Consider the following 17,563-nt stretch of genomic DNA (forward strand, 5'->3'; position numbering starts at 1 on the left):
GTTCTGTCATGTATACTAACAAACTAAACAGAAATTAACCACCCACAAAACCCAAAGGAAAACAGGCTGCCTAAGTATGGCTCCCAATCAGAGACAACGAAAGTCACCTGCCTCTGATTGGAAACCATACTCGGCCAAACATGGAAAACGACACATAGAAATAGAAAACTAGAACAAATTCCCCTAGAACCACAAAACACACAAAACAACCACCCTGCCACGCCCTGACCATACTACTAAGGCAAAATGACCCTTTTACTGGTCAGGACGTGACAGCTGGATTCTCAATAGTCGATATCAACAGCTGAAAATATAAAAATATTAAATATTGATATTTTCCCAGAGCACACTGGTAGTGGTTAGGATGTGCCGGGCTTGGGACATCACTGTACCTTCTGTATGTCGGCCTTATCCACATGGTCGGCATCTCGCTCCAAGAAGGGCATGGCAAACGAGCCGAGGTCCTGTAGACCAAAGAGAAAACGCCGGTGTTAGATAAACATTGGCATTAGTATTGGACTCGTGGCAGCCCCGCCTCCCACCACCCCCACAAAGAAAACACTGCCTTCACAAATAATTTATTAGCAAAGCCAGAATCCTTTTCCCACCGTTTGTATAACATAACATTTGATTCCAGAAGCATCTACTGCATATAACATTATAAAAACTGAATCTAATATAATACAGTATCTAATAATATAACCTCTATGATCATCTAAATCAGAGAGTTGACTTTAGAAGCACACACTCAGTTCCCAAGATCTTGTTTGTGTTAATGACAATGACCTCCAACAATCACCTTTAGAATGCTGATCTCAAGACTTTTCATGCTCCACTATCATACTTGTGCAGGCAGGAAAATGTATTGAATGTGCAATGTTAAAACCGGTTCTTTGAAACCCAATTCCATGAGAAAGTCACTGCCTTTCGTCTCTCCCCCACTTAACTGTCATGGTTTCTCCTGATACCCGTCATCATTTTACTCCATCGAATGGAACTATCCTTCTCTCCTTTCACTGCCAAGTCCAAAAGGAATACCTGCCTTGAACACTTCTCCAGAAAGCTTTAACTTGGCTAGCCTGGTCCCAGATTTGTTTGTACAGCTTTGTCACGCCAATGACCATAGGAGATGGCATGAAAGCACACACAGATCTGGGACCAGAATAATGATTGACACCTCAAGACAAAAAGAGCAAGGCCATTGATTTCAGCTTCTAACTAGAAACGGTTTATATTTATAAAAATAGTTAATTTACACTGAACAAAAATATAAACACAACATGTAAAGTGTTGGTCCAAGTCATAGACTGTTCTCTCTGCTACCGTACGCCAAGTGGTACCAATGCAACAAGTCTGGGACCAACAGGACCCTGAACAACTTCTACCACCAAGCCATAAGACTGATAAGTAGTTAGTTAAATAGTTAACCAAATAGCTACCCGGACTATCTGCATTGACTCATCACATACACTGCTGCTACTGTTTACGATCTGTCACGTTATTCCTAGTTATATGTACATATCTACCTCAATGACCTCGTACCCTGGCACAGTGACTCTGTACTGGTACCCCTTGTACACTGAACAAAAATATGAACACAACCTGTCGTGATCCCAAGCTCCCAGAAATGTTCCATACACACACAAAGCTTATTTCTCTGAAATGTTGTTCACACATTTCTTTACATCCTTTCAGTGAGCATTTCTCCTTTGCCAAGATAATCCATCCACCTGACAGGTGTGGCATATCAAGAAGATGATTAAACAGCATGATCATTACACAGGTGGACCTTGTGCTGGTGACAATAAAAGGCCACTCTAAAATGTGCAGTTTGGTCACACAACACAATACCATAGATGTCTTAAGTTCAGGGAGCATGCAATTGGATGCAATATCCATCAGAGCTGTTGCCAGATAAATTCATTTTCATTTCTCTACCATAAGCCGTCTCCAACTGTACCGGGCAGATGGCAGACAGTGTGTATGGCATCGTGTGGGCAAGCGGTTTTCTGATGTCAATGTTGTGAACAGAGTGCCCCATGTTGGTGGTGGGGTTATGGTATGGGGAGGCATAAGCTATGGACAGCGAACACAACTGCATACTCACCAGACATGTCACCCATTGAACATGTTTGGGATGCTCTGGATCGACGTGTACAACAGTGTGTTCCAGTACCCACCAATATCCAGTAACTTTTCACAGCCATTGAAGAGGAGTGGGACAACATTCAATCAACAGCCGGATCAAGTCTATGCAAAGGAGATGTGTCGCACAACATGAGGCAAATGGTGGTCACACCAAATACTGACTGGTTTTCTGATCCACGCCCATACAAGGTATCTGTGACCAACAGATGCATATAGTATCTGTATTCCCAGTCATGTGAAATCCATAGATTAGGGCCTAATGAATTTATTTAAATTGACATATTTCCTTATATGAACTGTCACTCAGTAAAATCTTTGAAAGTGTTGCATGTTGTGTTTATATTTTTGTTCAGTCTATACAGTGCATTCGGAAAGTATTCAGACCCCTTCCCTTTCTCCACATTTTGTTACGTTACAACCTCTTCATCAATCTACACACAATACCCCATAATGACAAAGCTATGACTACACAAGTATTCAGACCCTTTGCTATGAGACTCGAAATTGAGCTCGGGGTCATCCTGTTTCCATTGATCATCCTTGAGATGTTTCTACAACTTGATTGGAGTCCACCTGTGATAAATTAAATTGATTGGACATGATTTGGAAAGGCACTCAGCTGTCTATATAAGGTCCCACTGTTGACAGTGCATGTCAGAGCACAAACCAAGCCATGAGGTTGAAGGAATTGTCCGTAGAGCTCCGAGACAGGATTGTGTCGAGGAACAGATATGGGGAAGGGTACCAAAACATTTCTGCAGCATTGAAGGTCCCCAAGAACACAGTGGCCTCCATCATTCTTAAATGGAAGAAGTTTGGAACCACCAAGACTCTTAATAGACCTGGCAGCCCGGCCAAACTGAGTAATTGGTGGAGAAGGGCTTTGGTCAGGGAGGTGACCAAGAACCCGATGGTCACTCTGACAAAGCTCCAGAGTTCCTCTGTGGAGATGGGAGAACCTTCCAGAAGGACAACCATATCTGCAGCCAATCAAGCCTTTATGGTAGTGGCCAGATGGAAGCCACTCCTCAGTAAAAGACAGCCCGCTCTATGTTTTCCTAAAGGCACCTAAAGGACTCTCAGCAACGCTCCCTATCCAACCTGACAGAGCTTGAGAGGATTCAACAAAGTACTGCTTCAACAAAGTACTGAGTAAAGGGTCTGAATACTTCTGTAAATGTGATATTTCCGTTTTTATTTTTAATACATTTGCAAAAATGTCTAAAAACCTGTTTTTGCTTTATTATTATGTGGTATTGTGTGTAGATTAATGAGGGGGGAAAACAATGTAATCAATTTTAGAATACGGCTGTAACAAAACAAAATGTGGAAAAAGTCAAGGGGTCTGAATACTTTCCGAATGCACTGTAGGACTTGAGAAACATTCTTACCACTCAATGGTTAGAATTGTGTCAGGAGAATAAATCTTTCCTAAATACAAATCCCTCCTTGTTGCCGATGACAACTGACTGACAGGTCCAATCTTGAGTGAACCAACCATGTGCACAAATGAAGGCCAGCCCCTTACCCAATCGCATCAATGATGACAGCCACAAATGAATGATGACCTCATAAATCCTACAGATCCTTAGTTTCAGTGACATCACAGCCAAAAAGATGAACTTCAGTGCTAGTGGCTCTCTGGCCACATCCCAAAAGTCTTTAATCATTTCCTACCCTAGTTGGCATGATTCCTTCCTCCACTAATCGGAAAGGGCTAGAAAGAATATAAAAATATGGAATCGACAAGGTACTTTAATCTATTAGTGGTTATTACAGAAAGGATAATGAGGAATTGAATCAATTCAACATATTGGGAAACATCCTCTGTCATCCTACTGTTCACTTCTGTCTCATTCTTACTCCAATCCCCCTCACTCCCTCTCCCCCCCAATCCCCTCTAACCATATATTTTTTTCAAGTATCTCTGCTAAGAAGTCCATCCAAAATTAAACAAATGAAAATGTGTATCACACACACACACAAGGCCACTGTACCATATCTGGAGTGTGTGCATCTTAACCCTAGCCTGATCACAGATCTATTTGTGCTGTCTTGCCAGAGTGGTCCAGGGTCATAAACAGTTTGCAATACAGCCCAAACAGACTAGGGACCAGGCGATCTTAACCACACGACATGCTGTTCCCAGCTGGTCCAGATTGGTTGACCTTGAACTCATTCAAGGTCCCACCTCATCTTTATCTCAAATCTAGAGACAGTGTTTGTCAGTTGAACCGTGATGCCTGTGCCAGACCCCCTCTTGTTGTCTGCGGTCTACAGTACACACTCTTAAAACAGAAATAGGACAGCCCAAGATACAATTCCAAGTTAGACCACTCCGCTGAAGGCCACATGAAATCTGGGAAAGGCTTGAATTGTACACGGTGCACTTAGTTTTCCTAAAAGTCTACACACTGATAATAAATGCATTAACATAGTTCTTAGTCCGGATTTTATTATTTTGCACTTTGTATCACATGCTTATTTAAAAATACCTTCACAATTAAAGGATTGTAGATAATGCAACTTAAACATTTTTTTTTAAATACCCTGGGAATCAGTGTTTTTGTGTTTTCATTCCACTTCTACTAATCAACTACTCACCGTCTTTAACCAAGACATTGATTAGAGAAATGTCATGTAAAATTGACAATGTGCATCAATCAACATTTCTGTAAATATTTCCATCTGTAGACCCTGGGATCAGCTGTGTTACTGTTTTGTTGGAACAAAAGCCTGCACTTAAACCTGCCCTTGTAGGGCAATATTCCCCACCCCTGGTTTACAACATAGTGGGAGAAACAATTATACGTATTGAAATGAATGGAAAATTGCATCATTGGATCCAGCTACTACAGTGGATCCAGCTACTACATATTCTGAGCAAGTAACAAATAGAACCTTGTAACAAATATTCCCCACAGGACTTTGATGTCTCTTCTCATTCCAATCACCATCTCCTCTTTGCATGTCTTCAGTTTAGAACACAAACCCAACTCCAGTCCAACACTCACACACTTTTTAATTTACCTTTACTCCCAAAGTGCAGAACAACCAGCAAAATCCCCTCTGCCGTGCATATGTTTCTGAACCACTGCGTGTTCTTATCTACGTGCAGGCAAGAGAATGACAAGTGGAGAAAAACCTCCTTCCCCCAAGATCGGAGCTCACTTTGACCTTCCTCCTCCAGCCTTGAAAAGCAGTCTGGGAAAAAAACCTGCCTTTCGGTATTGAGAGAAAAACCAATCGCCAGTGATGCTAATCTGTTTGAGCTCTAAAAATCACAACTCAAAGTCTAGCTGCCTAAACAGTAGCCTTTCCCTGAGCGCAAGGCTAGTCCAGTGTTGCATAATGAGCTATGCTGTAATGAGATAGTCAACAAAAGTGCTGCCTCAAGCGCTTACAAATCCTATTTGATGAACCTCATAGGGGAGAGAGATAAAGAAGGATCTTAGTCCTCCTCACCCCCCCTCCTCCATCAATCCCTGTTCCTCTGTCCTACTCTTCTCTACGGTTGAGTGTAGTTGGATGACTCCGCTAACGGATAACTGGCTAAGGCCCGCAGACTGTACGATTGTAACCGTCTAATGCCTCAATTTTGCAGTCCCAGACTAATTTTACATTGTGGGCAAATTCTTAGGTCTGCAAACAATTGTCGGACGTCTTGGCTCGTTCAGTGTGACAGGGTCTAGATCTGCCGATGAAGTACCACTACGTGCAGTCGTAGGCTCTGAGAAGGTTTTGCCAGTGGCAGAAATGTTGAGCCTTTATCGTATAGTGTGGCTGTTGTTAAGGCGTCAGCATGCTTCTGTTCAGCTGAACCGAATGAGTGTGCTCACATGCTCCCTTAAAAAAAACTCCGCTTGAAAAACGAGAAAAAAGCAGCAATAGTACTGTTTGTCCATTTTGAAACACCGTAGCCAGTATACATTTCCTCAAAATAGTCAGAATTAATTAAAAATAACTCAAGAAATCTATCATTAATCTTGACATTTTTACTGAGTACATCTTAGTCGCGCAATTTTACATCTAAGATGTTTGGTGCAGTATTTCTTAAAGACGAAGGGGCGTAGACTTCGGCTCTGAACTTCGGCTTGCCTCTATAAAAATTGCAGTGTGCCCGAACAGCCGAAAAAAACAACTAATTGAAGTCCAAAACTAACAAAAAGTCATCATAATATATGCACAAACTCTTCTGAACTGTTTCGGCTGTGAAGCATGCGGACGCTTTATCGAGCCGATCCCGGCGACTGAACAACAGGAACACGGTGGGCAATGACCCCATGCTTTTTTAATTCAAAATTAAGCTATAGAATTCACACATTATATCATGAAATGTTGGTGCAAGTAATGGGCTATGTCTAGAAAGAAAATAACAAATACACCTCGAATATCAAAATTGCAATGCTGGCATTGAGTAATGGCAATTATGTGGAGGCGCAGATCACATTCAAGCTATGGGGCTTCTATTTGGAGTCAGCGTTTCCATGTTGTGATGTCTCTCTTCAATTTGAGAGTTGAGCTTTTCATTATGAGGAATGCACGGTTACAGAGGTAGGAGGAGCAGTGTCTGTCAATCATCATCAGATTCTTAATGTTCTTTCATGCCACAGATTATCCATTATATTGACCAGATACTCTATTGGCAGCTCTAACAATGAAAATACATGTATTCAAAAATGGAAGGCAATATGGAGGAGGCAAGATCAGGTGGGAGCATTTTAGCCAATGAGACGGCAGATACACGTGTGAACAACAGGCACAACACGTGTCCTACTTATATCAGTCCACTCGTAACAATCTAAGCATAGCGAAACTTCTAGTTGATCAAAAAAGTCACACATAGCAAATAAGCCATTGCATTTTTTGTTAACCAAATTCAACACTCTCATTGACCTCCATACAAAAACTCCTTGCTTGGTGAGCCCCTTGCTTGGTGAAATAAGAAGCCACCTGCTGGAGACGACAGATTTTGGGCCTAGTGACCCCGCTCGCGTCACCTCTTCCTCTCTGGCCATGCTTGATACGCCCAGTCAGAGAGGAAGAGGCAAGAATAGTCCCACCTGTTCTTGCCTCCTCCCGACTGCCTTCCATTTTTAAGACATTTATTTTCATTGTTCGAGTTGCCACCTGAGTATCTGGTCAATATAATGGATAATCTGTGGCATGAACGAACAACAACAATTCACAGGCATGACAGTTACTGTAAAATAATGGTCCCACTTGAAACTAAACATGCGTTTTTAATTACGCCTAAGGTTGAGAATAGGGTAAGGCCACATTTGGCTTTATAGGGTTGGGTGATATTTGGGAGACCTCTTCTGAGATATGCTACTCCAAATATCGTGATATCCGATATAATCATTCTGCACCGGTAATGACTAGATCACTCCAAACAGTGCAATTTGTGCTTATTTACTGTAATATTGTCACATTCTCATTAAATAATCTTAGTATGACGAAAAACATAAAGCTTAGTTAATTCATTTAGACTTAATTTTCAACATATTGATACAGCCTAAAGTTGTAAAGTTCAAATAGTAGTCTTGAACATCACGATATATCGTCTTGCACTTCACAATATATTGTCATAGTCAAATATCATGATATTGGATTTAATCATATACAATCAGCCAAACCCTATTTGGTAAATAAGGACCTTTTATATCACCCTTTATAAAGTATGAATGTACTTATGAATCATTTGTGAAACATCTATGTAGGGCTTATGAAGACTTTATGGATGCTTTCATACTGTTTTGGTGGATGAAATCAAAATCGGTCGAGTGCTTTGAAAAACACACAACCCACATTATGTTCATGAGCTGTAGTTATTGAAGGGGAAATGTCTTCATTTAAAATAATTGCTTCAATCCCATTCCATCATTGGTTTCAATTATGCCCCGACTCTATTCTTCTGAGTTCCTATGTTTTTTTTAACAAACCCTTTCATTTGCCAGCCTAGATGGGTCATTCTCCGAGAAAGAGGCTCCTTCTTTGAATACTAACTCACTTGCCAGTTTGGAAGACATTGATAAGAAAAAGCAGACTGTGCTGTGGGCAGTGCATTTTGTCCGTCAAGCCCTTCAAGTTCAAACCGCCACCTTTGTTTATTGTGGGTAAAAGCTATTAATAGACGCCGCTTGTTTAACCTCCAAACAGTTTAAGCTGAACTAACCTCGCCTCGAATTCTTCAAAAGTATTTTAAACCCTTAGTCAATCACACCACACTGTATCAAAGTCCACAGATATTCTATGATGAACCCACTGTTCTGTTTCGGATGTTGTTCTGAGGAAAATTCAAAATCAGGCAGAGACTCCAATGCTCCTCCTATAGTAGCTTTCTCAACACTTGTTCCTCAAGCAGAATTTGTATCATCATCTCAGTGTTTCCATAACTTTGGGCTTTACAACTGTGAAACACTGTGTAGGATGTAGATCTATATCTGAATGTTCTGGAGATTAGCAAATTCAAAGAGCACATTCTGTGGAACAGAAGAATATTACCCTAAGATTTTGACTTGGTTCCAATCTGACATTTTTTATGTAGTCAGAGGATGACCCCTTTCCCCCAAGCCAAACCCCATAGCAAAGAAACAATAATGTCATCACAGATGTATTCTCCAAAATACTGTTTTTGATTAAACACAAGGAAAAGCTGCCATGTGTTATTATCACCCCCATTGACCTTACTTTGACCCTACATGATTTTAACTGGCATACACGCATAAAACTAGATCTATTTTTATGGCAATGCATATTTTATCACTGAAAACCTGAGCATTTGTTGAAAGCAAGACAATTCAGCACTTACTGACCGAGTTTTTGTCAGACAACTAATGTGCAGGTATCCTTTACCCAACAAGCATTAACCAGGCATTGTATAAGACACGGCATTATCGATTATCAAAATGTCTCACCACTGTATAAAGTATTTATTGAACTAATGTATTACAGCCATCATAAATATATATTTACACACTAGTGAAACGAAAGACATACACATATCTAAATTGGTCACATCATTTTTTATTTAACTAGGCAAGTCAGTTAAGGACAAATTCTCATTTACAATGACAGCCTACTCCGGCCAAACCCGGACGACACTGTGCCAATTGTGTGCCCCCTATGGGACTCCCAATCATGGCCGGATGTGATACAGCCTGGATTAAAACCAGGTACTATAGTGACGCATCTTGCACTGAGATGCAGTGCCTTAGACCGCTGTGCCACTCGGGAGCCCATAATATGATACATTGTAACTTTTTTGCCCCAATAGCATCACTGTACCTCATGATGTGTAGTTACATGGGAATCTTTGTCCAGGACAAATGGAACATTCTAACAAGATGCATGTATCTCCATTGGGATTTCAGGTTGAATTCCCCAGGCTAAGTATAAATGGCACAACCTTGACCTTGGTTTGATCCTCTACAACATGTGAACATACAATAATATTTCCCATTACTCAAATAGGCCATAATTGTCTAATCCATAGTTCTCAGTTTCCTCCATATGACATCTTATTTAATTGCATCCTGTAAAGACATGCTATTATCATGCAAGTAACCAATGCATTAATGCTACCTTAACTGACTAAACTACCAATTAGTTGGCAGACCCATAAAAAAAATACATTCAAGCACATTACGTTAATAAGATACCTCAAACTAGAAATGATAGCTCCAAAACACAATGAGAAACTAATATACATGTACGAAATTGCTAACATCTGGAAGAAGAAAAAAAAACTAGTCCATCTTTCCGTAAAGTCTATCAATACAGACAAACACATTTCCTCTTCCGCACACAGACAGAGGAAGAGGAAGTTGCAGATAAGCCCCCTGCGTCATCTGCCACACATACATACCTCACTGTGTTGGTTATAATGGAACTGACAGGAATACCAGCGGGTATTGAAAAACAAGACCTTGGATTACAAAATAGCCTACAGCCTTTCAGTACAATATATATTCATTATCAATTGTAATTGAACGCCATCCCTCGCTTTGTGAACTTCAGCGGGCGCGTGATTGGTCTGGCGAGAGTCCCTGACCTTCAAATGTCTCTTTACAAAAGGATTCGTCACACACCCCTTTAAAAAAAATACTTTAAAAAAACTAAAGTATTTTGTGCAGTCAAATGTTTTCCAATGCAAATTAACCCAACAACAACACGGAATCAACATCACACCGTTCCAAATGTACACAAGTATTTGCACAGAGGCAGGGCCATAAACACTGCAGCGGCCTATTGTCAAGACACAATACAACAAAAGAGAGGTGATTATTGTCACCATGGTCCATTGTGGACTCATTGTCCATGGGGAGCGTATATGTACGTATACAGCCATGTATCTATTTTTCAACATACTTTTGATATGTACTCTTATACTCTATGACAGAGAATTGTATGATCAGAGAAGTAAATGTGTACATGCATTCATTCTATTAGAACAAGTTTCTTCCTTTCAATAGGATAACGAAAACATGTAAAAAGGAGCAAAAGGTGAAATGCACATCTACATTTTCATCCAGACAAAATGTAAAATGGGAGTCTCCTGAAATTTGCATCCGATTCACATGGCTTGCATTATCAGTCTGTCAATAGTAGCCTAAATATTGACCAACCCAGCATTGGAGATAACCCATGCTCCTACCAAACAACTACTTCACTCCAAAAATACAACAGCACTGTGCAAAGCCTGATCAATACTATTATCATCACAATTAATAAGAAATAGAACCCTTTCTCTGTCTGCTCCTAGCTTAAAAAAATCACCAGCAGCTGAAAACAAAGAGAGTAAACGTTGCCAACATGTTCCATTGTAAGACATGTCACTGCTTCCCCTCCTAACCGAGCCATACCATATCCACCCAGCACAGTCACAAACCACATAAGCATAACCCTGCAAATTAAGAAAACATACCTCAGATATGTTGTAAGCTAAATGTATGTGCCAGTGGTATTTCAAAAATAGCTGTATGGATAAAATACAAATCAGATTACTATCACTAGTTGTAAGGAGGTATGGTGATCCACTGTCTCCTAAGCATGTCTGGTGTCACGTATAAAACCCATTGCCCAGCATTGCACATGATAGAGAGAGAGGGGAATTCTTTACGCCTACACTATAGAACTGACATAAACCCAAGAGTGACCTTGTCTTTTGTGTCACGCAGGCTTAACGGCATCCGAGTCAATATGAGGCAATCTAACGTAACAGTGAATCACACAAATCAGTGTGTAACTTCTGAAAATCATCACTACTGCATTTGTTTGGTCAACATACTGCACTCCAGTTGGACATTATAAGTAGACCTACACGTATGGAAGAGGGGATACGCAGGCAGACCTATTCAAATTGAGTTTTTTTGTTGTTATTCAACGATAAACACAAAAGGAAACCATTTCCCATGTCTATGAGAACAGGGAAAAGCTTCTTACCGTTTGCACAAATGTAGGGCATTTGTTTTCGTACTTTTATCTTGGCATGTCATAGAAATAGCATGGTGGCACAAAGGAAGATAAGATAGATTCAAATGGTGGGAACATCTATTGTCATCACCAATAATAATCGAGCATCATATTCCTGACCAATGAATTCTGAATTCTATGACTTTTCCGTATCACTACCAGGTGTGACAGTCCTTGGACATCAGGTAAAAACATCACAAGTACCTGTAGAACTCGTCTGAAGGGTATGGAAAAGGTCAGTGATCTGGGGCACATATAGGCCCTGTCCAGAAACAACCTAACAAGAAGAAGAGCTGAAGAATATGGATTAATGCCAAGCTCTCTTCCCTAATCCAATAAAGCCCTCTTCCCCCCATCTAAGTAGCTCTCTAGTGATCTTGGTACACCATTACTATAGTTATTATTTATTCAGGGGAGCCCAATTGAGACCATAGTCTCATTTGCAATGGTGTACTGAGAACAAACAACTCTCAAACATAATTCAATAAATCAATAAAACAGAAAAGAAATGTACCGCAGGATACAGCAATAACACAAATAACCCACCACAATCAACCACAACACTAATAACCCACCACAATCAACCACAACACTAATAACCAACCACAATCAACCACAACACTAATAACCCACCACAATCAACCACAACACTAATAACCCACCACAATCAACCACAACACTAATAACCCACCACAATCAACCACAACACTAATAACCCACCACAATCAACCACAACACTAATAACCCACCACAATCAACCACAACACTAATAACCCACCACAATCAACCACAACACTAATAACCCACCACAATCAACCACAACACTAATAACCAACCACAATCAACCACAACACTAATAACCAACCACAATCAACCACAACACTAATAACCCACCACAATCAACCACAACACTAATAACCCACCACAATCAACCACAACACTAATAACAAACCACAATCAACCACAACACTAATAACCCACCACAATCAACCACAACACTAATAACCCACCACAATCAACCACAACACTAATAACCCACCACAATACTAATAACTAGAGGTCGACTGATTATGATTTTTCAACGCCAATACCGATACTGATTATTGGAGGACCAAAAACCCCCGATACCGATTAATCGGCCAATTTTTTACTTAAAAAAAAAAATGTAATAATGACAATTACAACAATACTGAATGAACACTTATTTTAACTTAATATAATACATCAATAAAATCAATTTAGCCTCCAAAAAATTATGAAACATGTTCAATTTGGTTTAAATAATGCAAAACAATGTGTTGGAGAAGATAGTAAAAGTGCAATATGTGCCATGTAAAAAAGCTAAGGTTTAAGTTCCTTGCTCAGAACATGAGAACATATGAAAGCTGGTGGTTCCTTTTAACATTAGTCTTCAATATTCCCAAGTAAGTTTTAGGTTGTAGTTATTATAGGAATTATAGGACTATTTCTCTCTATACGATTTGTATTTCATATACCTTTGACTATTGGATGTTCTTATAGGCACTTTAGTATTGCCAGTGTAACAGTATAGCTTCCGTCCCTCTCCTCGCTCCTGCCTGGGCTCGAACCAGGAAGACATCGACAACAGTCACCCTCGAAGCAGCGTTACCCATGTAGAGGAAGGGAAACAACTACTCCAAGTCTCAGAGCGAGTGACGTTTGAAACGCTATTTGCGCGCACCCCGCTAACTAGCTAGTCATTTCACATCGGTTACACCAGCCTCATCTTGGGAGTTGAACAGCGCAATGCTTGAACAGCGCAATGCTTGAAGCATTGCGAAGAGCTGCTGGCAAAACGCACGAAAGTGCTGTTTGAATGAATGCTTACGAGCATGCTGGTGCCTACCACCGCTCAGTCAGACTGCTCTATCAAATATCAAATCATAGACTTAATTATAATATAATAAACACACAGAAATACAAGCCTTAGGTCATTAATATGGTAGAATCCGGAAACTATCATCTCGAAAACAAAACGTTTATTCTTTCAGTGAAATACGGAACCGTTCCATATTTTATCTAACGGGTGGCATCCCTAAGTCTAAATATTCCTGTTACATTGCACAACCTTCAATGTTATGTCATAATTACGTAAAATTCTGGCAAATTGGTTCGCAACGAGCCAGGCGGCCCAAACTGTTGCATATACCCTGACTCTGCGTGCAATGAACGCAAGAGAAGTGACACAATTTCACCTGGTTAATATTGCCTGCTAACCTGGATTTCTTTTAGCTAAATATGCAGGTTTAAAAATATATACTTCTGTGTATTGATTTTAAGAAAGGCATTGATGTTTATGGTTAGGTACAGTCGTGCAACGATTGTGATTTTTTTGCAAATGCGCTTTTGTTAAATCATCCCCCATTTGGCGAAGTTGGCTGTCTTTGTTAGGAAGAAATAGTCTTCACACAGTTCGCAACGAGCCAGGCGGCCCAAAATGTTGCATATACCCTGACTCTGTTGCAAGACACATTTTCCCTAGTTAAAAGAAATTCATGTTAGCAGGCAATATTAACTAAATATGAAGGTTTAAAAATATATACTTGTGTATTGATTTTAAGAAAGACATTGATGTTTATGGTTAGGTACACGTTGGAGCAATGACAGTCCTTTTTTGCGAATGCGCACCGCATCGATTATATGCAACGCAGGACAGGCTAGATAACCTAGTAATATCATCAACCATGTGTAGTTAACTAGTGATTATGATTGATTGATTGATTGTTTTTTATAAGATAAGTTTAATGATAGCTAGCAACTTACCTTGGCTTCTTACTGCATTCGCATAACAGGCAGGCTCCTCGTGGAGTGCAATGTAAAGCAGGTGGTTAGAGCGTTGGACTAGTTAACCGTAAGGTTGCAAGATTGAATCTCAGAGCTGACAAGGTAAAAATCTGTCGTTCTGCGCCTGAACAGGGCAGTTAACCCACTGTTCCTAGGCCGTCATTGAAAATAAGAATGTGTTCTTAACTGACTTGCCTAGTTAAATAAAAGGTGTAAAAATAAATAAATAAATACATTTTTAAAATCGGCAAATCGGTGTCCAAAAATACCGATTACCGATTGTTATGAAAACTTGAAATCGGCCCTAATTAATCGGCCATTCCGATTAATCGGTCAACCTCTACTAATAACCCACCACAATCAACCATAACACTAATAAACCACCACAATCAACCACAACAATAATAACCCACCACAATCAACCATAACACTAATAACCCACCACAATCAACCACAACAATAATAACCCACCACAATCACCCACAACAATAATAACCCACCACAATCACCCACAACACTAATAAACCACCACAATCAACCACAACACTAATAAACCACCACAATCAACCACAACACTAATAACCCACCACAATCAACCACAACAATAATAAACCACCACAATCAACCACAACAATAATAAACCACCACAATCAACCACAACACTAATAACCCACCACAATCAACCACAACACTAATAAACCACCACAATCACCCACAACACTAATAAACCACCACAATCACCCACAACACTAATAAACCACCACAATCACCCACAACACTTGCAAACCTCAGTGAATTCATCCCTCATCCGTGTTCTAAACTGACCTATTGGCACCAGGGGTTCAAGATGTAAGAGTTTTGTAAATTATTCTAAACATGGGGCGTGTTCAAGTTGAAGGCTGATTTCCTTAGGTTGGTAGAGACACGAAGGACCTCAAGAGTTAACCAACCCTGTGAGCGGGTTTGGTGCCCGTATTTTTCTACTTTAATAGAGAAGTGAGATACGTTGGAAGCTTGTGCAGCAGAGCTTTGTATACAAAATGTAGAGATGAAGTGATCTACTGTACATTAATTACACTGTAGTTCTACAAGGACAACCATTTCAGATCACAGAGAAGCAGGCCACAAGGGCAGAAAGAGTAGAGCCTTGTCAATTTGGAATCAGGTCCTTCTGCTCTTTTGCTCCAAAAATAAAACACCATCTTGTTGAGGGAGTGCAGATGGATGCCCAGCAGGTCATTGGTTATAAACTGTCTGTGACCACTTCCTTTATAACACATTGTGAGCTTGGAGATCCATGAGGAAGGGCCCTAAATCACAGAATGTTCCATGATGTGAATTTGCCTTAACATCAGCATCACTGATTTGAAGGTCATCCCTCTTCTCAAGGGCTGGGATTTTGCATAACAGCAATATCACTGACAATAATGACAGCATACATCTCCACATAAGTAAATGTATGTGTCTGTGTGTGCACATGAATATGTGAGTAATGATATCGATTGCCTATTAGTATTCACATCATGAGGCATGATCCCTAGTATCTCTACTAACTATTGTCACCGGTCACATCAGCAGTAAACGTGTAATTACAGGATATATGTGCAGTGCTTTTGGTCTAGCTGATATCATACTGACAAGGAATGACTCACGATGACCTCAAACTGAATACAGATGTTACATTCTCTCTCCCTACAGCCGAAGAGGAAGCTCTGAAAATACTACTACCGAGTTATGTCACGATGGCTATACATTTAATATTATTATTATAATGGTCCTGAAAATATATTATTATAATGTCTCTGAAAAGAAACAAAGGCTTTGTGCATGCTGTAAAATGTAAATTTCTTGTCATGGACTTAACATAAATTGAATATGGTTCATAAAATGTAACCTACACTCAGCATGAAGAAGACAGGAATCTCAACGCAAACAATTGGGCTAACCCCATAAATATGGAGACAACTAAGCATGTGTGTTGTGTTACTCTATTTTCTGCATGGCGTATGCAACAGATTCCGAGCCAGGCATTCTTTACCGCGGATATATTGTATACACATTCAAAAGAAACACTATGGAGAACAAAAAAATGTTGCAACAGTATCTTTCACTGAAGGAAACACATACCACAACCCCGCCCACGTGTAGGCTACAAGCCCAACTTCAGAGCAGAGCGAACATAAATAGTAAATAGGCTATCATTTCGCCCCAATTAATATGTCTGAAGGCAAAAAACTTACGGGCATGTTCAATCGAAGCGTCCTCTTCTTTCTAGGTGTCTTCTTCACATCTCTCTTCTTGGAGTCATTTGCCGTGCTTCCCATATTTTTCTAGAATTCTCTAAACAACTGGACTCATTCAATCGTTTTTTAAAAGCGTTACTTTGGCTACTCTCGTGCTAGATAGACTGGCAACAGTGGAAGTGTGGTAAACGATACCAAAACAATCACTGCAAAAACATTATTCGGATTCTGACAGATGTCCTTATGGCATTAATGTGCTCCTCCACTCAACTCGTGTGTTGATGAAAGTTATCGGCTTGAGATCGGATATACCAGACCTGACAAAAAAATACACCGCGCAGAATGCGATTCACTTGGCATAAAATGTAGCCAAACCTTCCCTTCTGGGTGGCTTATTACACGCGCTGATATTTCAAACGACAACAAACTGCAAGAGTAAATCCACAATTGAAACAAGGACGATCGTATTATCATGCAAATACGGACGTTCCCAGAAAGGATTTGATGGGTTCACGCTTCAGAGTGGAGAGACAAGTACGCATGCACGTTGGTTGGCCAGTGGCACTTGTACCAGCTCGGGCTCATCGTGGGACCAGTGCCAGTGGGTGCGTCAAGCTTTGCGCGCAGCTCCGAATTGTCACATGGCTGTGTTTACGTTGTGGCAGCAGCATGAGGAAGCGACTGACCTATAATTGAGTAAAAGTGTAAGTATTCTATTTTCTTGACGTACACCATCATATTCACCAGCTAATAAGCTTTAGACTGATTCTGTTCACAATCCTTCTACAATGGCCAACATATGGCGGCCCTACAGTTCACTCTCAAGATCTGCAGTCATCATCATAATCAAAGTCCCAGGTCTCTCCGATCTGGCCACCTTGTGGTCTTAA

At 40.3% G+C, this 17,563-nt stretch overlaps 1 protein-coding gene across 2 annotated transcripts in view; it reads right to left on the reverse strand.

The window, feature by feature from the left end:
* The window catches only part of LOC106590432 (5'-AMP-activated protein kinase subunit gamma-2), a 214,014-nt gene extending 196,663 nt beyond the window's left edge, over positions 1-17,351 (reverse strand). Inside the window, exons 1-2 of one of the 2 annotated variants that reach the window (XM_014181470.3) lie at positions 16,671-17,351; positions 393-464 (exon numbers count right to left, since the gene is read on the reverse strand). In XM_014181470.3, coding sequence (XP_014036945.2) covers positions 393-464; positions 16,671-16,754 — 156 coding nt within the window. In that variant the 5' untranslated portion in view covers positions 16,755-17,351. Of the gene's footprint in view, positions 1-392; positions 465-5,178; positions 5,865-16,670 lie in introns of those variants that run through there. The other variant, XM_014181471.3, reaches the window with a different exon arrangement.
* Positions 17,352-17,563: the final 212 nt, after the last annotated feature.

Source organism: Salmo salar, chromosome 29, assembly GCF_965601325.2.
Source record: "Salmo salar chromosome 29, fSalSal1, whole genome shotgun sequence".
NCBI classification, from domain to species: domain Eukaryota; kingdom Metazoa; phylum Chordata; class Actinopteri; order Salmoniformes; family Salmonidae; genus Salmo; species Salmo salar.